The sequence below is a fragment of the Pristis pectinata genome, chromosome 16, assembly GCF_009764475.1.
Source record: "Pristis pectinata isolate sPriPec2 chromosome 16, sPriPec2.1.pri, whole genome shotgun sequence".
Taxonomy (NCBI): Eukaryota; Metazoa; Chordata; class Chondrichthyes; order Rhinopristiformes; family Pristidae; genus Pristis; species Pristis pectinata.
This window is the reverse complement of record NC_067420.1, coordinates 22,900,481-22,919,932: the sequence shown is the minus strand read 5'-3', so window position 1 is coordinate 22,919,932 and position 19,452 is coordinate 22,900,481. Positions and strand designations below refer to the sequence as shown.

General features: G+C 37.1%; 1 protein-coding gene across 1 annotated transcript in view; it reads left to right on the top strand.

Moving 5' to 3' along the window:
* prex1 (phosphatidylinositol-3,4,5-trisphosphate-dependent Rac exchange factor 1) overlaps positions 1-19,452 on the top strand; it is a 167,461-nt gene that overhangs the window by 52,547 nt on the left and 95,462 nt on the right. The window contains 5 exon segments of the mRNA XM_052031374.1: positions 3,458-3,562; positions 4,692-4,793; positions 11,916-12,077; positions 16,114-16,247; positions 17,940-18,055. Of these exon segments, the coding sequence (XP_051887334.1) occupies positions 3,458-3,562; positions 4,692-4,793; positions 11,916-12,077; positions 16,114-16,247; positions 17,940-18,055 (619 nt within the window).

The following is a 19,452-nucleotide window of genomic DNA, read 5'->3' as shown; positions in this document are numbered from 1 at the left end:
TTATGTTCTTTGCCCCAGCTAATGAAGGCAAGCATCCCATGTGCTTTCTTTACCACTAAGTCCATCTGTTCTGATCTTTGGATTTGACACTAAGACCCATCATTCACGATACATGTCCTACCCTTATTTGACGACCCCCCCCCCCCCCCCAAAAAAAAATCATCTTGCACTTATTAGTTGAAGTTCCATCTGCTGCTGCCCTGCCCAAGTTCAGAGGTGCTTGATATGGTCCTGTAGCCTTAGGCTACAGGAAAAGTATCACTAGCAACACCACGATCAATTTTAGACATCTACAAACATGCTAATCATACTTCCTACATTTACGTCAAACTCATTCATGTATATCACAAACTGAAAAGGTGCTTTAATGGTTCCCTGTGGTACACTGCTGGTCACAGGTTTCCAATGACAAAATCAACCTTCCACCATTGCCATCTTTCTCCTATTATCAAGCCAATTTTGGATCCAATTTTCCTTGGATTTGATGGGCTCTAACCTTTTGGACCAGCCTTTCATCTGTGACTTTTGCCTAAATCCATATAAAGCACATCAACCATATTCCCCTCATCAATATCTTTTGTTAGCTGTTCAAAAAAAAAACCCAAGTTACTTGAGTCAAAGAGGATTTTTCCACCAACGAGCCTATGCTAATGATTCCTGATCGATCCCTGCCTTTCCAAGTGTTGATTAATCCTGTCCTTCAGAATTTTTTCCAGTAATTTCCCTACCATTTCCCTGCATTCAGTGACTTATAATTATACAGATTATCCATCCTTGCTTTTCTTGAATAAGGAACCATATTTGCTGTCTTCCACATGTGGCACCTCAGTTCTGGCCAGTAACGATCTAAATATCTATTTAAATCGGCCTCCAGCAATTTTCTCCCTTCCCTCCTGTAGCAGCCGAGGATACATCTCATCAAGCACTGACGACTTATCTACTTTTATTGTTGCTGAGACATCTCTTACCTTTTTAACCTTAATGTAAGTAATACAAGTTAGACTTGATTACTGTTAGGTTGATTGCTGATGGGTCTGTCCACTTGTTTTTGGACGTGAAGTATTAAGACTTAGATAGCGAAGTTGGAAGTATGATTAGGTATCCTGAGGAAAGGAGTTGCAAAGCAAATACTTTTTAAATTAATCTGAACTATGAATGTGAGGAACGGACATTGGTTTATATATTGCATTAGTTATCTGTATCAATGCTTGGTTCCCAGCCTTGCCCCATTTTAAATTGCTTGAAATATTATGCATCTTATTACTTTGTGACTTGCTTGCCAATGATTAATAACTAATCAACCCCCCATTCCCAGTGCAAGGTGAAAATATATGAACTACTTGTAATAGTGTTGATAATGAAAAACTGAATTGGTAGAAATACTTACTTACTCTCATAGTAATAAATTGGGTTTAATCCTAGACTAAGAACTGACAGATTTATTTTTCTTCCCTGTGTTCAGCACCTTTCCTCATGCAGATATAAATTCATTTTAGCAGCTTTACCAAGTATAATTGACTATGGCAGTTGATTTCTCAATGTGAAGCTGCTAAGGTTTAATAAAGAAGTTGAAAAGAGAAAGGATATTAAAATATGAATTGTGATGTTAAAGAAAGTACTTGTATCCTCTGAGCTATTGATATGTCTGGTTCATTTTTCTGGAATTAAATAAGAAATTAGAATTACAAAATACATTGTGGATTTGGTTTGCAAAGTTTGTTTTTCATTAAATCATATTTCCCTTGGCTAGGGAGGCAAGGATTTAGATTTGTGATTTTTGAAAGCACTGAAGTACGACTAATACGGGATCAAAAGCTAGGGCAGCTCAGTAGGCGAAGATAATTTTTTTGCCTCCAAGAATTGGCTAATTCAGCCAATTATAAATTAAGCAAGGTTTTAATATTGCTTTATTGCGCATGGAAGGCCTTTTCTTTCTCAGCAACTTTGATCATATTTGTTTAGTTAGTATTTTGTTTGGAGGGAAGAATGTATTCCATCAGTTCAAATCTTGCCATGAATTCACAGAATCACGAAACTGATTTTTTGACCAATTCACAGATGGACATGTGCTTTGAAGTTATGCCTTTTAAATATCAGATTACCTTGACTATTGACAGATCTTTTGTGTAATTTAGGATGAAGTTCCACTGTAAGTCTTGCTTGTACAGACTTATTCCTTCTGTTGTACTTTGAATCTCTCCAGTGGAAAACCTAATAGATTTTGACTCCATAACTGTAACACATAAAGAAATTCCAGGGACTTGGCACCCACTAAATCTTGTTTGAAATATAGGAGTCAAATATGATCTCCATTTTCTGGGTGCACTTGAGTAATTCACAGGAGAGTAAATACTTTTTGGACTGCAGAACCACAAGCAATATAAACAAATTTTCCTTCAATTTAATTTAACTTCAACGTGAGTAGTTTAAAATGGAGTCAAATTGGTTTGGATAAGAAGTTCATGTTTATTTTATCAGCTGCCAAATGTGGATTGGACTTAAAGGTATTGCTGAAATCTGAAGATTTTTTGTTGACATGATTGTATAAAAAAATGCACTTGGTCATGACAGTTGTCTTCAAAAGCAACAGTGCTGCACTTCACATGATTATTTTTTTTCCTTCCTGTTTCACTCGATCTTTATGTGCCATGTGTTTTCAACAGCTAGATGGAAGCTATGGTAAATTAATTTCCAGGTCTTGATCAAATAATATTCCATGGTTGGGTTCATTCTGTCCAGGAGAAGTGATGTGGGATAATTGACCTCCATATTATGGCATTTCATTAAGGTGCAGCAAATCATTAACGTTGTAATTCTCTGAAGTATTGGAGCTGTTTTATGTTGTATTACTGTGTTACCTTCTCTATGTCACTAGTTTTTCCAAAGTCACAGTTTTATAAAGAAACTGTCATCATGGCTGATGTACAGATCTGAGTATGTACTACTAAATACAATTTTAATTTGGGTTGATGAGTTGTACCTCACAGGATGAGGGCATTGACAATATTGGCCTTGTGTCAACTCTGAAATCCTGTCTAATTAATTCCCTCCTCTTTCAACGAAATCCTGGAAAAATTTTTTCCCTAGTTCTCATACAATTCCATCAGTTTCTCCAAGAAAACAGACAAGATGATCATAACTCACTGTTGAAATCTCTCGTTATTTTTGCCAAGTGAAATATTTTATTGTGCAGACTAGTTACTGTTGATGTTCTCACGATAATGAGAAGGGCTCGTTGAATAAAATCTTTATCCTTGTCCAATTTATAACACGCTGTAACCTTGATCAGTGGTCTCTCCAACTGCCCATTGGCTTTTCTTGTTAAATAATTGCTTCCATACATTCCCTCGTATCTCTCTTCTGCCAAATACACTTCAACCAAAGCTGACAGTAACACAATGCAGAATTTATGTATGTTTATTATCTTTGTAACACTAGTGTTATCTTTGTGTTGCAGAAAGATCGATTTTGTGTCTATCAAGAATATTGTAGCAACCACGAAAAGGCTTTGAGACTTTTAATGGAATTGAACAAAATACCTGAAGTGCGGGCTATGCTTTTGGTAAGCTTGGGTCATCACACGAGAATTAAGATGTGTGTGTGTGTGTTTGTTGAAATAGATTTGCAACATGTGATAACTAAGACCTGGTTTTGGTTCTTATGCCCTTCCTATAAATGTAATTGAGCAGATAAACTAAATTAGCCAGTAAAAATGAAATTACTAGCATTATTTTACTCCAGTTTTCTGAGAGCTTGGTGAAAGGCATCAAATATTTCAAAATTTTGATAGTTCTTCACTTTTATGTCAAAGGCCAGCATTTGATTGGTAATAACTTTTGAATATTGTCACCTATTAGAAGCAAATAAAGATCTTCATAACCATACTATTTGTATGCAAGAGACTACTTCATTTCCTTGAAGGAGTTTGATTACACCATCTTCATTTAAACCAATCTTCATGAATTTGGATGTAAATAACACTTGGTTCTTTTCTATAGTCTTGTTTGTGAAAAGTTCAAATATTTAAAAATTCCAAGTAGCTCATCTTTTGGACATAATCCTTCCTATCTCTAAGATCAACCTTTTTATATCCATGTACATATCCAACTGTCTTTGAAATGTTGTTATTGTACCTGCCTCAACCACTTCCTCTGGCAGCTCGTTCCATAGATGCACCACCCCTCTGTGTGAAGAAGTTGCCCCTTTGCTCCCTTTTAAATCTTTCCCCTCTCATCTTAAACCTGTGCCCTCTATTTTTTGATTCCCTTTCCCTTGGAAAAAGACTATGCATTCACCCTATCTATGATCATCGTGATTTTATACACCTCAATAAGGTCACCCCTCAGTCTCCTATGTTCCAAGCAATAAAGTTCAAGCCTCCCCAACCTCTCCCTGTAACTCAGACCTTTGAGTCCTGGCAACATTCTTGTGAATCTTCTTTGCGCTCTTTCCAGCTAAATGATGCCTTTCCTATTAGGGTAACTAAAGCTCAAGGTCTCGCCAATGTCGTGTACAACTGCAACATAACATCCCAACCCCTATGCTCAGTGCCCTGACTGATGAAGGCCAGCATGCCATACACTGCCTTCACCATCCTGTGTACCTGTGATGCCGCTTTCTGAATATGTCATTCAAAGGTGTTTGTTTTAAATAGAAAATGTACTAGTCCTAACAATCTTTATTTCATTTAGAATTGCATGGTATTGGGAGGAATGAAGACCACTGATATTCCGCTGGAAGGTTATTTGCTCACTCCAATACAAAGAATCTGTAAATATCCTCTACTGCTGAAGGTACAAAACTGTGGAATGAAACAAAATTAATGAAGTCTTTATTGCCTGTATGTTTTTCCACAATTGTTAATATGTAAAGTCAGATATATTTTTCCCCAGTTAATTCTGGCTAGAATCAAACAAAATAGAATTAAATTGAATAATATTATGAAATGTATTATCATTATTATTCGGAGTCTTATTTTTAATTCTTGGACTGTGAGTCATTTGGAAGAAAATGAAGTTTTTTTTTGCAGCTGTGATTCTGTTGGTTAATCCAAATTTGCAGTGTAAATGAACCAAGGTTCATCAAATGAGGCTGGCTGCACTCTATTCCTCATCTTTTTCTTTTGTTCTTTACCTCTTGGTCTTAGCCAAATGCTTCTAGAAGAAAAATAAATTAAATTCATTACTTGATCTTCCATGGTATTGCTCCTGGTGAGTCAGAGCCAAGTATGGGCTTAGAGTTGAGCACACTTCGAAGGCAGTGGCAAAGTGAGCCAAGCAGAGGAGGATGAAGGGAACAATCAGGACAATAGGGAGTGGATGGATGAGTGAAAGTTATGGAGATGAGAAAGATTGGGAAAAACTAATTCTTAGTGCAGGAGCGGAGGGTGGAGCATGTGCTGGAAAAAAGTATTTTCTCCTTTGATTTTATCATTCCTTGTGGTGATTATTTTATGATCGTATCTTTTTCCCCAGAGTAGGGGAGCTTAAAACTAAAAGATATAGATTTAAGCTGAGAGGAGAAAGATTTAAAAGAGATGTGAGGGACAACTTTTTATGCACAGGGTGGTGGTTATATGGAAGGAACTGCCAGAGGAAGATGTAGAAGCATGTACAATTATAATTGGCGACACAGGTAGACAGGATGGCGGAGAAGGTGTTTGGCGTGCTGAACTTCATCAGTCAGAATACTGAGAACAGGAGTTGGGCCTTCATGTTAGAGCTGTACAAGATGTTGGAGCGGCTACATTTAAAGTAAGAGGGGAAAGATTTAAAAGGGATCTGAGAGGCAGCCTTTTGGTACATATATGGGATGAGCTGCCAGAGGTCATAGTAGCTGGGGGTACAATTAAGATAGGTTAAAGACAAGATGGGTACATGGATAGGAAAGGTTTAGAGGGATATGGGCCAAACACGGGCAAATGGGCCTAGCTCAATTAGGCAACTTGCTCAGCATGGGCGGGTTGGGCCAAAGGGCCTGTTTCCGTGCTGTACGTATGATCCTGACTTTCTCCTTTGCCCCATTTTGAAATTGATGGATTACTAGAAAAAATGTGTGACCAGCTGAGTATTTTTTTTAAATACAGCTTCAGTATGACCTTTTCTGATTTGGCAATAAAATGTGGCACTTCCAATTATTTGTGTTGGACATACAGTACCAATAATATATCATGCAACAGCTATGGTTTGGGAAGTAATATCTAAAAAGCATTTTGAATATTCTTTCTCCAGTTCCTTTTGGACAAGGGTACACTAACTTCAGATGAAATTTATCGGGCAATGTAAATTTAACGTTGCAAAACTGAATTTCACAATCACTGTGGGTTACAGGCAAATTTTAAAGCAGGGTTCTTTTTTCTCATTTTCCACACAAGCTGAGTGTTCATTCTTGTTGTGTACTTTGGGCATGATTCACTATTGGTGCTGGAATCTGTTATCCATGGTTGCTTCCACTTTACTTTCCAGGTAACTTGCAAACATTCAGAAATCAAAGTTCAGGAAAAATTTTAGTTCTCAAAAACAAAGATAAAATCTAATTCTTTTTTAAATTGGTGCACCTTTGCATCAGGAAACAGCTTTTTCTTTGTTAACAGAAGATGTGTACTTCCTGTAGCAACCTAACCCCTTGAGAAGATGGATTATAAAGATGAATACATATCTGGTTCGTGGGTAACAATTGGTCCAGGTGCAGTTGAAGCAACAGTTCATTCTTGCCTCAAGAAACTACATTTAAATTTTTTCCAATATATTACAGCATAGAAAGTTACCTTGGGTCTTCTGATAACCCTTTACTGGAACATACCAGTTGACATTACAAATGTTTGTTTGCCTGAATCTAGAATCATGCCAACACAAAAGGTGAAAGACAGAAATGCAAGTCATTATCTGCACTCATGAGATGAAACAATACTTAAGGATGTTAATACATTTATGATGAGATTAATTGGATGATTGCTTTGTCACTGAAATGTTATTCAGATGCATAGCCCACTGTGATTTGGAGTTTCTACATGGTGTGTTGATATAACACAAGATGTGAGCAATGCATTCTATTCCTAGTTGTATTAAATTCAAGGACTTCTACAATTGCTACTCCTAGATCTTTGATTCCAGGTTTCTCTCAATTAGTGTTTCACTGAGGGAAGTGTCTTGTACTGTTGAGATGCTTGCTGATGGTTCAAGTTGGGTCTACCATTTTAAAGGAAACCCAAAGGATGTTGCTCTAATTCTTATTTGAGCAGTTAGCTGCGCATATCTGTGTTGAAAATTGGTGTAGTACAAATTTTATTATGTCCATAGTCAATGCCAAATTCCAAGTTATCTCTGATACTTCCTTGTGTTGCATTTACAGTGTTTTATTTTTTCTTTTTGTGTCCTTCATGTTTATTAATTGAAAATTACTTCTCCATTTTTCTGACCCCCCCCCCCCCCACCCCCCCCACCCCTAACACAGCTCCATATAGTCGTGGAGCAGGTTAGTCATGTAGGTAGTAGGCTAATGTAATGAAAATATAAGAGGCAAAAATGGATGCATTTGACCCCTCTTTGCCTTGTAGGTGTAGTTTATTCACTTCTCTGTTTCTGAACTGTTAAATGCTTAATGGGGTATTAATTAATGAAGAACAGGGATGTGGTTCAGCTTCAAAGTGATGCTGTTGGAAGGTCAGATTGCTTTCACTTTTGACTGGAGAATGAAATGTGAAGCTTTCATTGTTGAGGAGACAACTTTATGCTATGCACCAAGCATTTTTGTAATTCATAATTAATGCTGCCTGTGCATTTTTTGCTTCATTATTAAAAGTGGAAATCTTGTTTCAAGTGGAACTTCTAATTCACCAAATAGCAACCATCTGTTTACTTTGAGGTTATCAGCTTGCTATGGTGTTTCTTGATGCAGTAAAATTTGGGAATGAAGTCCAGAGTAAGCTTGATTTCATTCAGCTGAACTGTACCACATACTAACATCCAGGAAATGAGTGTGTCTTCAAAAAATATCTCTATTCAAGTAACCTGTTTGGTTTTTTTTCTCCCCCCCTTCCCTGATTAGAAGGCTAACCTGCATCGGTATTTTCTTGATGAGAATGCCTTAGCAATGTAAAATAATATTATAGGACATAGAACAATACAGCACAGGAAAAGGCCCTTTGGCCTACAATGTTCATGCCAACAGTAATGATAATCTAAACTAATACCATTTGCCCGCACAAAGTCATGCATCTGTCTTAGTGCTTCTTAAAAGTTTGCTATTGTATCTTCTACTGCTCTCCTGGAAGTGCGTTTTCCTGACACCTGCCACATTCTGTTGTGTTCATATATATAAAAAAATTGCCTTTTAAATCTACTTTTAAATTTTCTCGCTCAACTTAAGCACTATCTCGTATTTGACATTTCCATCCTGAGAAGAAAAGATTCTGACTGTCTATCCTATGCATGAATATATAGTCATTTCTGGTTACCTCTCAGCTTCCACTCCAGGGAAAACAATCAGTCTATCTAACCTCCCATTATAACTAATCCCCTCTATTCCAGGCAACAAACGGTAAACCTCTTCTGCATCCTCTCCAAAGCCTCCACATCGTTCCTATAACGCGGTGACCAGAACTACACATGTATTCTAAATTTGGCCAAACCAAATTTTTTTATGTATATAAAACTGTAACATGACTTCCTGAGTTTTATACTCAGTGCTCCGACCAATGAAGTTATGTTGAACTCATTAATTTATAAACATAGTAGAATGAGTTAACAATTGGAAATATTCTTCCGAAATCTTCATTACTATTGAAGAAGGTATCTGATGTCAGCACTTACATGATATGAGGACTCCCAGTAGTTAATTTATTGAAATGTATTTACAGTTTATATTTCAAACTTCACGAGTAGCATCTGGATTTGAGTGTGACACTTGCATACCACAGGAAACCTGAAGCGGGTATAGTTATTCTGCATAAGCTTTTGGGTTGAGTTTCAAGTCAGTTGCTACTGAGAATATAGGATTAAGTTTTGTGGTTTATTCTTCTGCCTTGTGTATTCCTGAAGGAGGGTTAGCATATTGGAAGTGAACCTCATGGCTGCCTAGAAAAAAAGAAAACTATATATATTGCTTTTAATTTGCAAGCATTTCCTTTAGCAGGAACATTAAAACATAATTTTGTGCTAAACTGTGTCTGTCCTTATTTGGGTTCTAATGCAGCCTTTGTGTAATTGAAATATCCAAAAAAAGCTGCTGATCAGTATTCATTTGAAGCCTTGGGATTACTTGCCAGTTAGCTCTTACTTCTAATAGGTTAAGCAATATCTTTATTTCCCTTTCAAGTTTTTGTGCATTCAGTGCAACTAGTTTAGAAAACTATGGCAGAAATGTAACGCTAAAAGTAAAACAAATCTCACGCAGAGGTTTCATGGTATTCTGCTTATAATTGTAGAAGCAAATGATGGTTTTGCGAATATTATAAGTGTTGTATAAATAAACCAACTCTCTGGCTTCTATGTAGTGTTTGAATTTAGTTGCTGCTGAGATCCTTTATCTGTAATTAAGCAGAAAATCGTGAATTTGATTTGGAACTGTGAAGAGGCACTCTGATGATTGAGTTCATGAGCTTCCCAAAATAGGATGTCCCAGGGCCGGCAACTGTTGGCTCCTTATAATTATTTAACCCTGGACTGCAGTGCCAGGTTTTGCTGAATATTGTATGATTAGTCTTTAATTTTGGCAGAAGAGAGAATGCTTTTGTTTCTCAGCTGTTTGCAGCTGGTGGTCATTAAAATCTATAGAGCTTGCTGCAAGCTCGACTGGACATAATTAATCCTTTAAAGTTCACAAACAGTTTAATGAAAAAATAATTGCCAAAGCCGCTGAGTTGGTTCTAGTTTCTTTTTTCTTAAACTCTGCTTCCCCGTCCTCAAACATAGACGTTTGCATCTTAAGCATTGCCCCAGCTTTGCATTGGATATTTTTTCTGATCTGTGTTTGCCTAAAGGCTAAGAATCTCATTGCTTATATTTTGAAATTTCTTCCTACAGCTCTAGGATGTTGGAACTTCAGATAGGCCTGCGAAAAGCTTTCAATGTGGTCGATGTCAAACTTTCAATCGTGCACACATTTTGTAACGTATAGATCTAATTTCACCTCATGCAATTGCAGTTAATATTGAGTGTGCATTCCATCTGGCTACTGTTTCAGGATTTGAGATGATTCAGTTTCACCCTGTTTTATTTAACAATGAGATGGCAACTAAATTCAAGAATAAAAATGCCGGAGAGTTGTTTCATTTGTATACAACACTTAGAATATTCTTTAACCTGGAGGGTGACATCTTCCCTCCCTATTGATTTTTTTTTCAATATTAGTGTGCATGCTCTAGTTTGGAAAAGCATTATTGTAGATTGCTACAATGCAATTCACAAAGGGTATCACCGTGGGAAGCACATTCCTGCTCATCCCCCAACCCATGATCTAAATTGGGAATTTATTTTGAGATTTTCATTCATTCACATCTCGAAAGACCCTGGAGATGATTGTTTGTTCCTTCCAAAGGTGGGCACATGGGGAAATTTGCACTATTGCTTCCAAATACACCAGACATGGCTTTTTCTGGAAAGAGATAGTTTCAACTGAACTTATTGTCTGCTAGGTGTTTTGTAGTTGGCAATGAGAATTTTGAGGCTCAGGTCAGAATGTCAACTGCAAATTTAATACAGCAAATAAAAAAAAATTGAATGGACAATAAAATGGGCAAACCAGATGCAGAACAATTGGGACTGACTTGCAAAGGTGATTTAATGATCAGTAAGTGACACCTAATTACAACAACCGTAAGTTAATATCTAGAGGAGGTAAATAAATAATGCTGTGAGTCTAGGTTACAAAGCAGGCATTGAGCTGAACAGTGGAAAGTTGATTTAAGTTTGAAACGTGTGGTGAGAAAAGGAAATTTCTTGGAATGAGTAGCTGTGTCATAAATCATTTGAAGTTGTAAGATCTCTATACAAGAAGAGGAGTAGAGGCCTGGTCTGATCAGCCACGATCATGTTGAATGGCAGGCAGACTCGATGGTCCAGGTGGTCTACTCGTGTTCTGATTGTATTGTGTGTTGTTGACCATCTGTAAAGTATCATGCATATTTCTGGTCACAATATGATATCAAGGATATCAAGCCTTTTTAAAAATAAAAGCAGAAATGTTAAATCAAGCTTAAAAATAACAAATGTGAAAGTGGAGGAGCCCCGGTTTGAGTACCTTGGAGAAGAAATAGTTGGTCTAAACATTCAGTGTTCTTGGAACAGTTGAAAAGTGATCCCCACGATAGGTTCCAAATTCCGAAGACCCTCGAACTTATGTACATAGACTACTTCCTGCAAAATGTGTGGGGGAAACAGAGGAGGTGGTACAAAATGTTGATAATGCATACATAGTTGCAAGAGTGTGATTTAGGACTGGGCAACAAACTGCAGGGTTTTGTTTATGGTTCTATGTTCCAGCAAATAGCTATCCATATTATGATACTTCTTTGTAGGTAGATTCATTGTCTGGATGAGGGACTTCCATGTAGATGCCAGGATGACTTTTTAAATCAGTTTTTATTTCAAAATCATTCTAAATTATAAACTTTGATTTCATTTTCTTTCATCTTGTTGGTGATTGTAAGTGCATGGAAATGAGCTGAAATACATTTTTTAAAAAAGATGGCAAACTGAACTGATCGTGAGGAAAGGAAAAGGAGAATTGGTGGAACCAATGAGAAATGTTGCCCTTGATCAATATTATGGAACTTGTTTATGAACTTTGATCTCATCTTTAATCTAAAATTGATCCAAATAGAAATATCTTCTCTCAAACAATTGTCAATGTTCTCTTTAAAATCTGATGTTCAGAAGTGTTGGTGTCTGATTGAAACGCCGTTTATATTTTTGCAGGAGCTGCTGAAACGGACTCCAAAAAAACACAGCGATAACATGGCAGTAGAGAAGGCCTTGCAAGCAATGAAAGCAGTGTGTACAAATATTAATGAAACAAAGAGGCAGATGGAGAAACTTGAAGCTTTGGAACACTTGCAGTCATCAATTGAAGGATGGGAGGTATGATTAGGAAGGCTGAGGAGATGACAGAGCCTTGTTAAAGGATTTCATTTTGATATGTTTAACAGTCCATTTTCCAAGTTGTTTTGATGTGCAGAAAAAAGTTCCTAATTCTTGTAATTGTAGACATATCTACATTCTAACTTGGGAAATCCTTTCTGAATCATGCATTTATTTTTACAGCTTTTTTTCCTGAACAAAAACTCCATACGTGCAGTTGCACTGGTGAGAACTCTACAATTAGGTTGACAGGATGGAAGTTTCATTTTGCAAGTCCTGTCCTTGCTGCCTCATCTGATGATAGATTTCAGCTTAGACCAAACAAAAAGCACTTTTTTTTAAAGGTAGATTTAAATGAAGAAATTTCTTTTAATGATCCAGAAAGATGCTACTGGGTCCACAGGGTCCATATAACAAATGGCTAGAGGAACCCAGTGGGTCAGGTAGCATCTGTGGAGGCTGAGGAATGGTTGATGTTTTGGGTCAAGATCTTGTATCAGGACCTGAAACATTGACCATCCCTTTGCCTTCACAGATGCTGCCTGACCCACTGAGTTCCTCCAGCAAATGTTTTTTTTTGCTCCAGATTAGAGCATCTGCAGTCTCTTGTAAGTCCATGTCAGTTCCCAGAGAGCAATACCATTAGTTCCACTCCCCTGTCACTAACTGACACCATCCACTGTCTTAGCCATTGTCTTGCTAATTCAAACTATCTTTGGAAACATTTAACTTTCAGCACCTAAAATACATTAATTTTAGCTATATATTACTATCAGCTTGACATTCAATGTCATTCTTCCCTAACATTACTGAGGTGCAGCACTGTCATGGGCCAATGTGTTATTAATGTGCAATCTTAAAGTAGCAAGGTGAATGCACTTGTACCTTGTTTTTGTAGAAGTTATTTCTGAAAAGCTATTAATGCTGCTGTTCATGTTCTGTTGTCAAAAAAAAATGAAATCGTTTGATGTTTCAGCTGGTTCCTTTGCTTAGCAACATCTGCAAAGATGATGTAATTGTCTGACTGGAGGAAGTGCCTTCTGTCTTGAATAAGGACCAGCCAGCAAAATATCATGCTGAGTATTTTGAGGCTGACCAGATTCACTTAGTCACACACCACGTGGAAGCCACTGCTTTCAGTTGATGGTTGCTTCAGGCTTAAATAATAACTGGAAAAATTCATCCAAAAGATGAATTTTTGCCTGAACCCAGTTTTATTGGTGTAAAGTACATTTTGAAATATCAATCAAGCATTTACTTTAACAGAATTGCTTTCAAAATCCATCTATTATGCACGGATAATGGACAATGCATTTGTTTGTCATCATGTCATATTAGAATATACTGATCAGTGACACAACTGGAATAACTTGGGGTGGTGGGTGTTACGGACTCAGTGAAAGTCCCTTTAAGATAGAGAGTGTGTGTGTATGTGTGTGTGGGGCGTGCTTACGTCAATAGAAGATAAAGGATGTAATGACGTGGTTGAAGAAGCAGAAGAAGAAGAGGAAAGAGGGAGAGAGAGAGAGAGAGAAGGGAGAGAGACACCAGCCTGCTTGTTTTCTCTATCGATGGATGAGAAAGAATAACTGTGTTTGCCACTGAAATCCATGTATGGAAGTTGGAAGTAATCCGGTGGAGTTCACTTTGTTGCTGACCTGTAGAAGGAAACAGGTATTTGTGTGTGGACGACCACGGTTCGGATGCTTTCGGGGTGAGGAAGTCACTACCGAGTAAACACTGAAGTGTCGTTTGGGTTCCATCGTGGAACATTTGGATTTCGTATTTACTCTCCCTATGTTCTCTACATCTACGTCTTATCTTCAGACAACGGTGGTTGTTGAAGTAGCCCTTGCTCATGTTTCACCTTATGGCTTGCGGAACTGAACTTTAAGAACCATTCCTGAACTTGGAGTTTGGGACTTTGCCACACACACACACACGAAGAGTTTAGTTTTGGGGTTAACGTTCGAGGTTTAACATTTTTGAATTCTAACATACTAACATTTTTACTTTTATTTTACGTATTATCATAAGTAGTGATTAATAAGATAGTTTTTAACACTGAATCATGCTCAGTGTGTTTCTTTTGTTGCTGGTTCGTGACAGTGGGTTACAGCCGAGGATATTAAAAATGAGGTGGCAGTTGCTGCCTTTGAATGTGCAGGTATTATTGTTACTGTTATCAATACTTATTATAGAAACTTAAAAACTCATGCAATTGAATACATTTTTAAATAACCAAATATGCTGTTTTTGGTCTATGATGATCAGCAAAAAGTAAAACTAACAAAAGCTGAAAAATTGAAGCCCTGATTGTTTTATTAATTTAATGCAGTGATGTTTGACTTGGTCCCAAATCTATAATAATTAATTCTATTTTTATTAACCCATGCCTTTCAAGAAATGTTAAGGCCAACAGAAACTTGACAACCTTTGGAATTTCAGTTTTCCTCTCAAATAATAAGAATGTTATTTAGCCCTCTTATTCTATTCCCAGCAAATTGAAATTGAATTGCATTGAAATGTATCAAAACAGATAATGAGCTCATTTCTCAAGAAAAATGAGGAGTGGTGAGATATGTTAGTCAAAGATTACATTAGCATGTGTGGTGTCCTAATTATAAAACACTTCAGAGTTCTTTGTGCATTGTCACCACTGACCCACATAAAATATCGTAGAAGTACTGAGAGGTGGATTTCAAGGGACATTTTAAAGGTGTAGAGAAAGTTGGAAAAGCAGAAAGGCAATGAGCTTGGGTGTAAAGAGCACCAGTAATTTTCCTGTCATAGAGTTGCATGGAACAGAAGCAGGCTGTTTGGCCCTTCAACTGTGTGCTGACCATCAAGCAGTCATTTTATTCTTCGCATGTTCCCATCAACTCCTTCCAGATTCTTTCATTCAACTACACACTAGGGGCAGTTTACTGTGGCTAAGTATTGTACCAACCTGCATATTTTCAGGATGTGGGAGGGAACTGGAACACCAAGTGGAATTCTACACAGTTCGCAGAGAGAACATGCAGCCGGCACATACGACAGCACTGGTGGTCAGGATTAAACCTGAGCTGCTGTAGCCGTGCTATGGCATCTGTCTTGCTGTGCCATCCCACTTCACAGAAAGGATATGCAGTACATTTTAATAACTGAAACCTCAATTGCTAAAGGTGGAGTAGTGAAAGCTGCAATTCATGAGGTGAAATAAGTGAGGCCTTGGAAGGATTTGAAAATTAGTATCAAATTTTACAATTTGAGGTATTATCTGATCAAGAGCTTGGGTGATGGGTGAACGGGTCTTGGGATGTAGGCAGCAGCATTTTAGACGAGCTCAAATTTGCAAAGCGTCATCCCAATGGTGAAGCATAATACTAAATATTACAACCTTTGACAAGTTTATTATGTCATTTGCTTGAAGTTTCATGAACTAAAATCGGAAATTAACAGGACACGTGGGAAAAAGATAGAAACTGAAGATTCATATGTTAATACATAGCATGCACAGCATGGCTCATGGTTTAAAAACTCATGTAAGTATGCCATATTTACATTCAGGCCATTGCCATCGTCTTAGATACATACGGTTTGCAATATGGGCCTGTAATTCTTTTCTGTTTAATGGAACTGCAGAATACAATGTTGTCATGGCCATCTGTTTATCTTCTTTTTCTCCAGAAGGATTTTGGGATGGATAACAAAATTATTTAAAGTATTACAGGTTTTTTAATACTGCAATTAATTGTACCATTTTCAGGGTTTATTCAGAGGAAACTGAGGATTTTGCAACTTAGCCACATTCTTCCCTATCTTCCAAATATAAAAATTGCAAGTTGGTGTTTAGCTGAGGATTATGGTTGAGAAAATTCAACTATATGCTTCTTCTTGAAAGTTCCTTTCAGTTGCTATTAATGCAAGAAAAAAAAAACAAGTCAATTGGACAATTCTACTTCCTCCAGGTTTTCACCATGTAGATATTGATAACTACACATAAGCTGTTGTAAGATCAAAATTGAGTTGTTTCTCATTTTATTTTGGCCAGGGTTCAAATCTGACAGATATTTGTACCGAGCTACTGCAGCAAGGTCCGTTGTTGAAAATCTCAGCTGGAAATATTCAAGAACGCGTGTTCTTCTTGTTTGATAACTTGCTCGTATACTGCAAAAGGAAGTCCAGGTAAGGCATGATTGGGGGTTTGTCAAATGACAACATGAAATATTGCAGGGATTGCTAACTTTTTGACATTATTAATGACATTAATTCTGTTCAGTTTGTATAATCAGAAACACAATTCTGTAGTTTAGATTTCATTATTTTGTGCATCAGCTGTCCTATTTAAGAGAGTGACATCTAGTGATGCAGCCTCTCAGCCCTGGTCAGGCCATACCTGGAGATCAGGGCACTGGAAGGATTTATCAGCCTGGCAGAAGAGAAAAATACACTTGGAATGATATTAGGACTCCACATATTAAATTATGAGGAGAGATTATACACATTACATCCATATTTCTTGGAATTTCACTAATTTGTTATATGGAATAGAAAGTGGATAACAGATGTGTATTTTTGGTGGAATCTCAGAATGATGGGTTTATTGTTTAAATATTTTGATCAAGTTTTTAAGTTGGGAAACATGAGTGTAGAGGGTTATAGGAATTTGGGTCCCTTTGCCCCAATGACAATTGATGGCAATTCAATTAACTTTAGATCTTCTGATTAGATCTACATCAACCAAATTTATTAAGGCCTATGTGATAAAGGTGAGTGTAGATCAGCCAGTATGTTATTAAATATCATTAGAAGCTTAAGGATATACATGATTTGTTTTTTTCCAATGTTCCTATTGTGACATATCATGAATTTGAGAATGTGTCCTGTTCCATTGGAGGGAAATTGTAAGTTCCCTCCAATCTGGGGATGCTGATCGATGACCATGAAGTGCATGATTGTTTTGGTAAATTAATGGCTTTGTCTAGTGAAAGGCAGTTGTACTTGTTTTTGGTGAAAGCGCTGTGAATCATCATAGAAGGAAGGAAATGTAGTTTCAAGTTGTGTCACCATTTACAGGACTTGAAAATGAAAATTAGTAACTTCCCTACATTTTCAGCTGTGCTGATGTGGCTTTTGTTTCTCAATCTATGCAAGATCAGCTGATCCTTTCCTATTTCCTTCTGACATATTGCCAGCAAAAGGCGTCGTTGCCTCATCGAACCAAGGTGCACATTATTCATTGGAATGTTTGATATTTCTGAGTAGTTTTTTTTTCTGAATTGCCTGTGCATTGTCCAATTCATGAATGATTTTATTTCATGTATGTGAAGTGATAAAGTTGTTAAGAACCATCCATTGCCCAGGGCCTGCATTTAAATTGTTCTTGAATAGAAGATGCGGGTGTGTTAGAAAATTCTTGATGAGCAATAAAATAAAATTTATGAACATGATCTGCATACTCTAGTAAAGATTTGCCATGCACGGGTATGAGGAAGGAGGTGCTTGAGTGGTTTTATATTGTCAAATTCTAGACTTGTTGGTAATGCCATTCAGTGAGATTTTTGAACGTTTGATGGCCTACACAGAGTTAAGAAATCATGTTTATGAATTGGGTACTAAGTTTTCTGATGCCTTTGAAATACTTGAGGTTTTTATTTTCCCTCATATAAAGCTTGTTCTGATTACCAGTTGCTTAACTTGTGGTAAGCTTCAAGCCAATTGGAAGCAACATCAAAGTAGGCAATTCGGCCAGCTGAAGCTCTGTATCCCTCCTGTCCCTCATGCTAAACATTTGAATTCATCATGTATTTATTTTTAAGCCTGATGATTGAAATGAATTGTCATTTCTGGAAATGCACATTTCCTTTCTTGTTTTAGGGTTTCGGGTAAAAAATCAACTAAGCGCACCAAGTCTATGAATGGCGCCCAGTATATTTTCCGTGGAAGAATCAGTACGGAGGTGATGGAAGTGGAGCATGTTGAAGATGGGACAGGTAACATTTTATTTTGCAGTTTGCTGTTCAGTTGCCCCTTTCCCTTCATGATTCTGTGAAGATGATCTGTGCTTGCTAGGATTTTCTCCATGTCCTTTACTGAATCTTTTGATTAAATGTAAACGTTCACCAGATAGCCTGAATGACTTCTGATGGTACTCCATTCTGAACAATTCTGTGGACATGGAGCAAGGGCCTGTTGTGTCCATTGGATGCAGCAGTTTGAACTAGTGCATCGTTTCCCATTTGTGGCCTTAGTTGCGTCGTTGATTACATATCTTTGTTCCTCACAATGATTAATAAAACGAATGTAGATGGTGAAATTTGCTTCTGCTGTTGATTACTTTCAAGCTTTCAACATGCGTTCAGCTTTCAGATCAAAGCTGTAGAAGTTGATTGGGCACTCAATGAAGTTGCATCTTTCTAAGCAGTACTTTGGCAACAAATGTTCCAACCACTAAAGGTTCCATAATCAAAGATAGTGTGCCAATGTGAGGGATTCCTTCAGCTGATTTGTTCATTGACGTGTTAGTACTGGCTGAATAGGTGATGCCCTTTCCAAATGTAATTTGCAGCTACTAGTAATCACTTTTTTTCTTTTTAACAAAAATGTCTGTTCCTCATATAATTGCAGAAAGTTGAACAAATGAAAATTGTCATCGACTGTAACTTTAAATGTTTATCTTGTAATCAACTTCTTGGCATGTTCTGACTTGAATTCCTGCAATTTGCCCTGTGATTATAGCTTTAATCGCAGTGCTAAATTTACTGTTAATTTGATTTAGGTTATTTCATTCTATCTTTTCAACAAATACTCTGCTCCAAGGAGTAAGAAAATTCATTACCGTCTGGACAAAATATGAATGATTCAAATCCTTGAATTGTCAGTGTGCTGGTGGATGAAGCAAGAGTTGGAAACTAATTGAGAGTAGAGATATTGAAGGGGTTTTAGTTTGTACAATTTTACTGTCTACTGTTTAAAGATTTACTGTGCTCGACACAATGTTGGCAAGTGGGAATTTAATGTTTTTGAAATACACCTTTTAAGATCTTTGTGTTGGTTTATTTGCTGCTTAACAGCTGTGCTCAAGGCAAACAGCTAATTGTATGCTTGTGTGGCTGATGAAAGCATTAGATTTATGATTTTACTGTCTATATATAGGATATGGATTAATCACTTTGATTTAAGGATCTAAGTACTTCACTCATTTTCATATTCCACTGAATTGGAGTGCAGTGTCAAAGCTGGGGCTCAATCTAGTATAACTCAAGGTGTGAAGTAGTATCTAGATTCACCTTTGGTAATGAGTTGAATTTACAGTGGAACTTGTATCTTTCCTTCTATTCCTCTGCCAAATAATCCATTGCAGGTTGTTTCTCTGCTTATATTTAGTACA